At 40.2% G+C, this 12361-nt stretch overlaps 1 protein-coding gene across 1 annotated transcript; it reads left to right on the forward strand.

Moving 5' to 3' along the window:
* Positions 1-3023: 3023 nt before the first annotated feature.
* On the forward strand, positions 3024-4188 carry LOC117506248 (olfactomedin-like protein 3B; the record flags this gene model as incomplete). Its single annotated transcript, XM_034165748.1, has 1 exon — positions 3024-4188. A coding segment is annotated over one exon (804 nt), but the record flags the coding sequence as incomplete, so codon positions are not given.
* Between the last annotated feature and the right edge of the window lie 8173 nt (positions 4189-12361).

Genomic DNA, 12361 nt, shown 5'->3' on the forward strand with positions numbered 1-12361 from the left:
CAGCATAGAGCAACTGCACAGAGGGATCAGGGATGTTGCCCATGGGCACCTCAGTAATGATAATGATACATTTTTGTGTTTAATGAAGGGGAATTAAACCTACGACCCTGTATACAAATCCCTGCCTCTGTAATCTGTAGGCCGCCGCCTCCCCTGAGCCACGCGTGCACCTCCCATGAACTTTTATTTGTTTTCCCACATGGTCAGAATATGTCAAACCTATAATTAGAAAGAGTTAAACATTGAGAACAAATTTCCACATGGAGTCCAATTTAAAGAATTCCGTACTGCATACGTTATACCTAATATTACCGAGTGAACCATCATTTCTTTGATTAATAGAAAAATAATTAACTATTTTCATAATTCAATGTTTTAGACTAATTAAGAAAAACTATGCAGTGTTCCAGTATTTCAAATGTGGGGATTTACTCATTTTCTGCTTAATGTTGATAACCTGTTTGAAACTAACCCGTAAGTTGGAGAGGAAATGGCGTCTCACTAATTTAGAAGATCTTCACTTAGCCTGGAAAAAGAGTTTGTTGCTCTATAAGAAAGCCCTTCGTGAAGCTAGGACATCTTTCTACTCATCACTAATTGAAGAAAATAAGAACAACCCCAGGTTTCTTTTCAGCACTGTAGCCAGGCTGACAAAGAGTCAGAGCTCTATTGAGCTGAGTATTCCATTAACTTTAACTAGTAATGACTTCATGACTTTCTTTGCTAACAAAATTTTGACTATTAGAGAAAAAATTACTCATAACCATCCCAAAGATGTATCATTATCTTTGGCTGCTTTCAGTGATGCCGGTATTTGGTTAGACTCTTTCTCTCCGATTGTTCTGTCTGAGTTATTTTCATTAGTTACTTCATCCAAACCATCAACATGCTTATTAGACCCCATTCCTGCCAGACTGCTCAAGGAAGTCCTACCATTATTTAATGCTTCAATCTTAAATATGATCAATCTATCTTTGTTAGTTGGTTATGTACCACAGGCCTTTAAGGTGGCAGTAATTAAACCATTACTTAAAAAGCCATCACTTGACCCAGCTATCTTAGCTAATTATAGGCCAATCTCCAACCTTCCTTTTCTCTCAAAGATTCTTGAGAGGGTAGTTGTAAAACAGCTAACTGATCACCTGCAGAGGAATGGTCTATTTGAAGAGTTTCAGTCAGGTTTTAGAATTCATCATAGTACAGAAACAGCATTAGTGAAGGTTACAAATGATCTTCTTATGGCCTCGGACAGTGGACTCATCTCTGTGCTTGTTCTGTTAGACCTCAGTGCTGCTTTTGATACTGTTGACCATAAAATTTTATTACAGAGATTAGAGCATGCCATAGGTATTAAAGGCACTGCGCTGCGGTGGTTTGAATCATATTTGTCTAATAGATTACAATTTGTTCATGTAAATGGGGAATCTTCTTCACAGACTAAAGTTAATTATGGAGTTCCACAAGGTTCTGTGCTAGGACCAATTTTATTCACTTTATACATGCTTCCCTTGGGCAGTATTATTAGACGGTATTGCTTAAATTTTCATTGTTACGCAGATGATACCCAGCTTTATCTATCCATGAAGCCAGAGGATACGCACCAATTAGCTAAACTGCAGGATTGTCTTACAGACATAAAGACATGGATGACCTCTAATTTCCTGCTTTTAAACTCAGATAAAACTGAAGTTATTGTACTTGGCCCCACAAATCTTAGAAGCATGGTGTCTAACCAGATCGTTACTCTGGATGGCATTTCCCTGATCTCTAGTAATACTGTGAGAAATCTTGGAGTTATTTTTGATCAGGATATGTCATTCAAAGCGCATATTAAACAAATATGTAGGACTGCCTTTTTGCATTTACGCAATATCTCTAAAATCAGAAAGGTCTTGTCTCAGAGTGATGCTGAAAAACTAATTCATGCATTTGTTTCCTCTAGGCTGGACTATTGTAATTCATTATTATCAGGTTGTCCTAAAAGTTCCCTAAAAAGCCTTCAGTTGGTTCAGAATGCTGCAGCTAGAGTACTGACGGGGACTAGCAGGAGAGAGCATATCTCACCCGTGTTGGCCTCCCTTCATTGGCTCCCTGTTAATGCTAGAATAGAATTTAAAATTCTTCTTCTTACTTATAAGGTTTTGAATAATCAGGTCCCATCTTATCTTAGGGACCTCATAGTACCATATTACCCCATTAGAGCGCTTCGCTCTCAGACTGCAGGCTTACTTGTAGTTCCTAGGGTTTGTAAGAGTAGAATGGGAGGCAGAGCCTTCAGCTTTCAGGCTCCTCTCCTGTGGAACCAGCTCCCAATTCAGATCAGGGAGACAGATACCCTCTCTACTTTTAAGATTAGGCTTAAAACTTTCCTTTTCGCTAAGGCTTATAGTTAGGGCTGGATCGGGTGACCCTGGACCATCCCTTGGTTATGTTGCTTTAGACGTAGACTGTGTTTCATAATTATTGTATGGCCTTGCCTTGCAATGTGGAGCGCCTTGGGGCAACTGTTTGTTGTGATTTGGCGCTATACAAGAAAAAAGTTGATTGATTGATTGAAACCATTGCATACGCAAGAAATTATGAAGTGGTTGTTAAACCATTTTGATCATGTTTTAAATTGATTAAAACAAAACAGCTGCTTGTTCTGGATAGTTTTTAAGCATCTCAATGCTCAAATGTCATAATAGAGACAATAAAAGTTTGAAACTGTTCTGTCGTAAAGAAAAAGTAGTTTAAAGGCTTTTAAAGCAGTTTTAAAAAACAGAAATCAGCTGTATTTCAATTATTACTTAATGGTTTAAGATGGATTTATTCCAGCAATTTAAAAAAAAAAAAAAAAGCTCCAAATATCTTAATTTTTTTATTTTCTTTTTTTAATTATTATTTTAAGGTGTTGATTTATCACTAGAAAGAAATTGAAGGTGTGCTGTTTTGAGGAAATGTGATGCCTTTTTTTTGTTCTTTCTGACATCATAATCAAATTATTAATGTCATAATTGCCGCATGCACATTATTCTTTCTTTTCTGCACCCTGTTTTGCAGACTGTGTGGACATTATCTCCAACATCAGATCGATGAAGATCCTGAAGCGAGCAGGAAGTCCCAAAGGCATGTGGATCCGAGACCCTCGGTCATCTAAAGTGTACGTCTTCAATGGGACAGCGGGAGACTTCATTTATCAGTTTGACTCGGTGCTGGACTTCTCCAGCTCTCTCGGACTTCACAGCCGCAGACGGATCAGGCTTCCACATCAGTGGGTGGGTCCCGCCAGTGCTGTTCATAACGGATACTTATACTTTATAATGCAAGAAGCTGACACGGACATGCAGGTGGTCAAATATGACCTGCTGAGTGGTTCAGTGGTGGAAACCACTATGTTCCCTGTGGAAGAGCGTGCTGCAGTCTACACCCTGAACCCAGAGACTGCTGCAGACCTGGCAGCAGACGACGAGGGTCTGTGGCTTCTGTATGCCGGCAGTGACAGTGAACCATATATTAACCTTGCAAAGATGGACCCTGCCACTCTGGATATAGAGCAAATCTGGGACACCCATTGCCCGCGGGACAACGCAGAGGTGGCTTTCATCATCTGTGGGACTGTTTATGTGGTTTACAACACACGCCCGGCCAGCCGCTCCCGGGTTCAGTGTCTGTTTGACGTCAACGAGATGGTGATGAGTGAGGAAGCTCCTCTGGTCTACTTCCCCAGGAGGTATGGCGCTCACGCCAGTCTGAAATACAACCCTGAGGACAAACAGCTCTACGCCTGGGACGACGGCTACCAGATCCTTTACCGGCTGACAATGAAGAGGAAAGTCTTCATGTAATTTCAAATGCAAAGCCTCAAAAAACAACGCAGAGTAGCAGTTACATACTGTAACACCCATAGCCTTGGGATAGTTGGGTTTTTGTAGGCTTTAAATATTTTGTGAGTAAAACATCTGAATCATAGTGGTGCTGGATGTAAGCAGACATAACTTGCACTAAAGTATTTATTGTAATAAAGCTAGCTGCATACTCCATCATTTGTCTGTTGATCCAGCTTGGTAGAAGCTCCATAACATCACTGCTTTTGATTAGTGGCTCAAACCTGCAGTGCCCCCATGGGAAGGATCAACAAGACAATTGTGGCATTTTTCATCATGCTTATGATCCATTTTTCATTGTTGTTGATGTTTTGTTTGCATTAAAAAATGGACGTTGCCAACAGATGCCACTGCCCAGGCGACCAATTAGCATGCGAGACCTGCACAGGCGTTCAAGTGCTGGATCAGAGTTACAAATTTATCAGCTGCCCTTCCCTTTTGATGTCAAACGCAGAAAAATTAAGGGGGCAACTCGCCGACTCAGTGGTGTGATACAGGACAGCATGTATAGAGCACGTGTGTTACGTGTGAGATGAGAACACAATGTAGCAGTAAGAGCATGTTCAAAACATTTGCAATGCGGCTGATGCTACATTTCCCATATTGCAAGATAATGTGGATTGCACAGAAGACTTCAGGCACAGCACACAACACTGCACCCAGTCACGCACACTCCTTGTCGCAAAAAAAAGCGCTAACATATTAGTGGGTGCATTGTTGTGAGCGTTTTAAATATTTTTTGATATTAACTTTAAAATCACCAAATGAATCACAATTTTTTTATGCTGTCTGGAACAGCGTTCCATTGTGTAACAGCTTTAACAGAAAAAGCTGCCTGCCCAAATGCTGAGTAGCAAAAGGGTAAGACACAGTCATGCATGGAAGCTATTCTCGTGGACCTTACAAAACCATGATACCAGAATAGATTGTACTTGTGTAATGTGCTACAAAGGTGATACCTTAGTGGCTTTTTGTCAAACATTTTCAGTGCCTGTTTGTACAAGGATTCTAAGGGCCTAATTGTTGTCTGGCTCGCCTGGCCCCAGCAAGTGATACAATATGAAATATGGGAAAAAAATTAAAGTATGCAACAATATCTTGGTAGCCTCAGTAGAGAGAAAGGATCTAATTTGTCTAAATAGAGCCAGCTTATATTTAATAGTTTTGGTCATTTTTTTTTATATGTTTCTTATAGCTCAAATTCGGATCCAGTAACACACCAAGATATTTGAATTCAGCGACATTCTCAATGTGTTCACCCCCAATGCAGACTTTTACATCTCAGATGTTCCTTTAGTTTTGCCTGCATTTAAAGTGAGACAGAAGCGGTCTAACCACTCAGCCACTCCAACCAAAGCATTATTTAATTTTTCAGCTGCTTGTTGAGCTGACTTTGCATGGGTATATAAAACAGTGTCATCGGCATAGAGCTGCATCTCCACATTATGACAAAACTGTGGATGGTCAGTAATGTAAATGACAGTATGTAGTTACCCACGATGATCCCTGGATAAAGTGCAAAAGTCTCAAAGAACAAAGAGACCAGACAGACAGGAGACAGAGCCAAGAAGAAGAGGAGTGTCTCTCCCTTATTTAGCAGGAGTAGTGGAAAAACTACAGAGACAGTACAAAATCCCAGTTTACTTTAAACCTGTTAACACCTTGAGACAGAAATTAGTTCACCCTAAGGACAGGATCCCTAGTTACAAACAGAGCAATGTAGTGTATTCTATCAGATGTCAGGAAAACTGTAACGAACACTACATAGGTGAGACTAAGCAGCCGTTACACAAAAGGCTATACTAGCACCACAGAGAGGGTGCCAGTGGACCTCAGTCTGCAGTTCATCTCCACCTTAAAGACACTGACCACACGTTTGAGGACAAGGAAGTTAAAATCTTAGCCAGAGAAAGGAAATGGTTTGAGAGAGGGGTGAAGGAGGCATTTTATGTGAAACAGTTGAAACCCAGCCTTAACCGGGGAGGGGGTCTGAGACACGTTTTGTCCCCTGTTTACAATGGGGTACTCAGGTCAAAGCAGTTTCAGTCTTTTGTTCATGGTAATGAGTCATTCACGTCATCAGCAGAGTCGTCAAGGGAGCCATCAGGAGAGGGACAGCTGCCCTGTCATTAGGAGGGTGTTAACTAGAGCACAATAGGTGCTAATTAGTGCTATTGTTTAGTCACTAGCATATAGCAGTCTGCCTCTCGGTAGGAGGGGTCTGGTTAGGTTTAAAACCCCAGCTTTTGTGGCTTCTGTTTAGTCTTCTCTACAAGAGTCAAGACAGAAGTCAGACGACCAGAGCAAGAATTTTAGCTGAGGAAGCTTCTGTGATTTGAAGCGAAACGTCCTTGCGTCAAGCAACCCAGTCCAGTTGAAGATTCAAGCTTCTCTACTATGGAAACCACCTGGACAACTGAGAGCCTACACAGAAACATTAATGTAAAGACTAAAAAGTAATGCAAACATGCATTTTGGTGAGATGTGAACACAAAGTAGCGGTTCGAGCATGTACAAAAACTTCTGCAATGTTGGCAGTGCAATGCTTTTTCTGTGTTGCATCATAACACGCATTGCCTGATGTTACATACATGTTACTATAAGCAAATAGACACATTCAGAGGTACATGTGTAAAGATGTGCAAACTCCATAGCACCTACAAATTGATGTGCACAGTGATCCACTAACGGTGCACACTGAGGATTGCAGCTTTGAAATGTGCAAAATAACACGTATTGTCCATTGAACACTTTGCTTTCATGAATATGCAATTTTGGGTGTGCTGTTTGTTATTATCCACAAAAATGCCCACTTCTAATAGTATTCATCACACATTGTGCAAATCACAATTCTCTGTGCACACATTTTGGCAATTTGGCACAGCACAGATACGTGTCATGTGTGCAGAAATAAATGAAACATGGGGAATAATACATCATCTGCACAGACAGTAACATTTTAAATGCTGACATAAATGTGGCCTTGTGACATACTGATTTCTCTCTTAAGCTCTGCAGTGGCCACAGAGGGGAGAACTTGTGCAGCACCTGCACAGATATAGATGCACTGTAATGTGTGTACTTTAAAACGTTTCTGCTTTGCTTGGATACAGCATGATCACACCGTAACATCGTGTAGAGAGTGTACTGAGGCTTTAGTCAGTCTGATGTAATATTCAGTTTAAAAAATATTTTATGAACATCAGTGATCAAAGAGGCAGAATGACAGATAGAAACAGGGTAAAATCAAAATTTATACCCTTGACTCTATAGTCTGTCAAAGCTACATGAGCTTTGTACTGTCTGCAGATTCTACATCTGTGCTCGATAACCCCCGTATCATCACGCAGTTTATGAGACATGAAATATCCTTTCATATTTACGTATCTCATGCACCAAAACAATTACAAAACATGCAAATGCAATTCAGCTTATTAAAGGCTGTGCACTCTGGAGCATGTATGTTCTCTCACTCACTCATCTTCAACCGCTTACTCCAATTAAGGGTCCCTTGGGGGCTGGAGCCTATGCCAGCAGGGTGTATGTTCACTGCTCATTTATTTTGACTATTTGACATGGGGGGTGCATCCAGTTTTCTTTATGTTTGCCTTTGCTTGTTAAGCTTCTGGCAGTGTTTTCATTCCGTCCGCCAACGAAGTTGGGCGGAGGTTATGTTTTTGCCCATTTGCTGGTTTGTCTATTTGTCTGTTTGTGAACAGCCTGGAGCCCACAATTTATCATATACTGTTTTGAATTTTTTACTGAGGATTCATATCATGATAGGCAAGAACTGATTCCACTTTCAAGGCCATAGGTCAAAAGCCAAAGTCAGGAAAGATCCCTATCTTTAACATTGAACAAATTAACAAATTTTCAAAAATTCATAAATGTGTAAAAAAGATCAAATTTCTTTCATATTTGAGAACATTATGTAGGATGGTATCAGAATCAGAATCAGAAAAGTTTTATTGCCATATGAGTGGACAAGTTCACAACATTAGGAAATTGCTGTGGTACTTGGTGCTAACATAAAAAAATAGAACAGTAAAACAAGTAATATAGAATAAAACTTTACACTATAACAATGCTACAAAATGTACAGAATGTATGAGCTAAGATAAATAAATGGTGATGATAAATGGTGATAAATGGTGGTGATAGCAACAATGTAGAGTTCGAAAGGTTCTTGTTGAGGAGGCTAACAGCAGAGGGGAAAAACTGTTGTTATGGCGGGAGGTTTTGGTCCGAAGGGACCGTAGACTCCTACCTGAGGGCAGGAGGTCAAAAAGGCTATATCCAGGGTGAGAAGGATCGACTCTGATCTGACCTGAACGCCCCAGTGTCCTGGAGATGTACAGGTCCTGAAGAGATGGAAGGTTGCAGCCAATCACTCAACACTGTTCCATTTATTAATCCTATTAGCTCAACCAATAATTTGCATCACTTTTACCAAAATTGGGGCAACTTTAACTTTTGACCCCTGTACAAAATGACACTGACCTTTGTCACCATTCTTGCTATTTTTATCCCGTAACTCCATAGAATTCAGTCACAGATAGTCCAAACTATATCTTTTTGGTATCTCTATGATCGGGCAAATAATGTGGAATATTTTTCAATATCAATCAATCAATCAATCAATTTTTTTTTTATATAGCGCCAAATCACAACAAACAGTTGCCCCAAGGCGCTTTATATTGTAAGGCAAGGCCATACAATAATGATGTAAAACCCCAACGGTCAAGACGACCCCCTGTGAGCAAGCACTTGGCTACAGTGGGAAGGAAAAACTCCCTTTTAACAGGAAGAAACCTCCAGCAGAACCAGGCTCAGGGAGGGGCAGTCTTCTGCTGGGACTGGTTGGGGCTGAGGGAGAGAACCAGGAAAAAGACATGCTGTGGAGGGGAGCAGAGATCAATCACTAATGATTAAATGCAGAGTGGTGCATACAGAGCAAAAAGAGAAAGAAACAGTGCATCATGGGAACCCCCCAGCAGTCTACGTCTATAGCAGCATAACTAAGGGATGGTTCAGGGTCACCTGATCCAGCCCTAACTATAAGCTTTAGCAAAAAGGAAAGTTTTAAGCCTAATCTTAAAAGTAGAGAGGGTGTCTGTCTCCCTGATCTGAATTGGGAGCTGGTTCCACAGGAGAGGAGCCTGAAAGCTGAAGGCTCTGCTTCCCATTCTACTCTTACAAACCCTAGGAACTACAAGTAAGCCTGCAGTCTGAGAGCGAAGCGCTCTATTGGGGTGATATGGTACTACGAGGTCCCTAAGATAAGATGGGACCTGATTATTCAAAACCTTATAAGTAAGAAGAAGAATTTTAAATTCTATTCTAGAATTAACAGGAAGCCAATGAAGAGAGGCCAATATGGGTGAGATATGCTCTCTCCTTCTAGTCCCCGTCAGCACTCTAGCTGCAGCATTTTGAATTAACTGAAGGCTTTTTACGGAACTTTTAGGACAACCTGATAATAATGAATTACAATAGTCCAGCCTAGAGGAAATAAATGCATGAATTAGTTTTTCAGCATCACTCTGAGACAAGACCTTTCTGATTTTAGAGATATTGCGTAAATGCAAAAAAGCAGTCCTACATATTTGTTTAATATGCGCTTTGAATGACATATCCTGATCAAAAATGACTCCAAGATTTCTCACAGTATTACTAGAGGTCAGGGTAATGCCATCCACAGTAAGGATCTGGTTAGACACCATGTTTCTAAGATTTGTGGGGCCAAGTACAATAACTTCAGTTTTATCTGAGTTTAAAAGCAGGAAATTAGAGGTCATCCATGTCTTTATGTCTGTAAGACAATCCTGCAGTTTAGCTAATTGGTGTGTGTCGTCTGGCTTCATGGATAGATAAAGCTGGGTATCATCTGCGTAACAATGAAAATTTAAGCAATACCGTCTAATAATACTGCCTAAGGGAAGCATATATAAAGTGAATAAAATTGGTCCTAGCACAGAACCTTGTGGAACTCCATAATTAACTTTAGTCTGTGAAGAAGATTCCCCATTTACATGAACAAATTGTAATCTATTAGACAAATATGATTCAAACCACCGCAGCGCAGTGCCTTTAATACCTATGGTATGCTCTAATCTCTGTAATAAAATTTTATGGTCAACAGTATCAAAAGCAGCACTGAGGTCTAACAGAACAAGCACAGAGATGAGTCCACTGTCCGAGGCCATAAGAAGATCATTTGTAACCTTCACTAATGCTGTTTCTGTACTATGATGAATTCTAAAACCTGACTGAAACTCTTCAAATAGACCATTCCTCTGCAGATGATCAGTTAGCTGTTTTACAACTACCCTTTCAAGAATTTTTGAGAGAAAAGGAAGGTTGGAGATTGGCCTATAATTAGCTAAGATAGCTGGGTCAAGTGATGGCTTTTTAAGTAATGGTTTAATTACTGCCACCTTAAAAGCCTGTGGTACATAGCCAACTAACAAAGATAGATTGATCATATTTAAGATCGAAGCATTAAATAATGGTAGGGCTTCCTTGAGCAGCCTGGTAGGAATGGGGTCTAATAAACATGTTGATGGTTTGGATGAAGTAACTAATGAAAATAACTCAGACAGAACAATCGGAGAGAAAGAGTCTAACCAAATACCGGCATCACTGAAAGCAGCCAAAGATAACGATACGTCTTTGGGATGGTTATGAGTAATTTTTTCTCTAATAGTCAAAATTTTGTTAGCAAAGAAAGTCATGAACTCATTACTAGTTAAAGTTAATGGAATACTCAGCTCAATAGAGCTCTGACTCTTTGTCAGCCTGGCTACAGTGCTGAAAAGAAACCTGGGGTTGTTCTTATTTTCTTCAATTAGTGATGAGTAGAAAGATGTCCTAGCTTTACGGAGGGCTTTTTTATAGAGCAACAGACTCTTTTTCCAGGCTAAGTGAAGATCTTCTAAATTAGTGAGACGCCATTTCCTCTCCAACTTACGGGTTATCTGCTTTAAGCTACGAGTTTGAGAGTTATACCATGGAGTCAGACACTTCTGATTTAAAGCTCTCTTTTTCAGAGGAGCTACAGCATCCAAAGCTGTCTTCAATGAGGATGTAAAACTATTGACGAGATACTCTATCTCCCTTACAGAGTTTAGGTAGCTACTCTGCACTGTGTTGTTATATGGCATTAGAGAACATAAAGAAGGAATCATATCCTTAAACCTAGTTACAGCGCTTTCTGAAAGACTTCTAGTGTAATGAAACTTATTCCCTACTGCTGGGTAGTCCATCAGAGTAAATGTAAATGTTATTAAAAAATGATCAGACAGAAGGGAGTTTTCAGGGAATACTGTTAAGTCTTCTATTTCCATACCATAAGTCAGAACAAGATCTAAGATATGATTAAAGTGGTGGGTGGACTCATTTACTTTTTGAGCAAAGCCAATAGAGTCTAATAATAGATTAAATGCAGTGTTGAGGCTGTCATTCTCAGCATCTGTGTGGATGTTAAAATCGCCCACTATAATTATCTTATCTGAGCTAAGCACTAAGTCAGACAAAAGGTCTGAAAATTCACAGAGAAACTCACAGTAACGACCAGGTGGACGATAGATAATAACAAATAAAACTGGTTTTTGGGACTTCCAATTTGGATGGACAAGACTAAGAGACAAGCTTTCAAATGAATTAAAGCTCTGTCTGGGTTTTTGATTAATTAATAAGCTGGAATGGAAGATTGCTGCTAATCCACCGCCCCGGCCCGTGCTACGAGCATTCTGACAGTTAGTGTGACTCGGGGGTGTTGACTCATTTAAACTAACATATTCATCCTGCTGTAACCAGGTTTCTGTTAGGCAGAATAAATCAATATGTTGATCAATTATTATATCATTTACCAACAGGGACTTAGAAGAGAGAGACCTAATGTTTAATAGACCACATTTAACTGTTTTAGTCTGTGGTGCAGTTGAAGGTGCTATATTATTTTTTCTTTTTGAATTTTTATGCTTAAATAGATTTTTGCTGGTTATTGGTGGTCTGGGAGCAGGCACCGTCTCTACGGGGATGGGGTAATGAGGGGATGGCAGGGGGAGAGAAGCTGCAGAGAGGTGTGTAAGACTACAACTCTGCTTCCTGGTCCCAACCCTGGATAGTCACGGTTTGGAGGATTTAAGAAAATTAGCCAGATTTCTAGAAATGAGAGCTGCTCCATCCAAAGTGGGATGGATGCCGTCTCTCCTAACAAGACCAGGTTTTCCCCAGAAGCTTTGCCAATTATCTATGAAGCCCACCTCATTTTTTGGACACCACTCAGACAGCCAGCAATTCAAGGAGAACATGCGGCTAAACATGTCACTCCCGGTCTGATTGGGGAGGGGCCCAGAGAAAACTACAGAGTCCGACATTGTTTTTGCAAAGTTACACACCGATTTAATGTTAATTTTAGTGACCTCCGATTGGCGTAACCGGGTGTCATTACTGCCGACGTGAATTACAATCTTACCAAATTTACGCTTAGC

Source organism: Thalassophryne amazonica, unplaced genomic scaffold (genome assembly GCF_902500255.1).
Source record: "Thalassophryne amazonica unplaced genomic scaffold, fThaAma1.1, whole genome shotgun sequence".
Lineage (NCBI taxonomy): Eukaryota > Metazoa > Chordata > Actinopteri > Batrachoidiformes > Batrachoididae > Thalassophryne > Thalassophryne amazonica.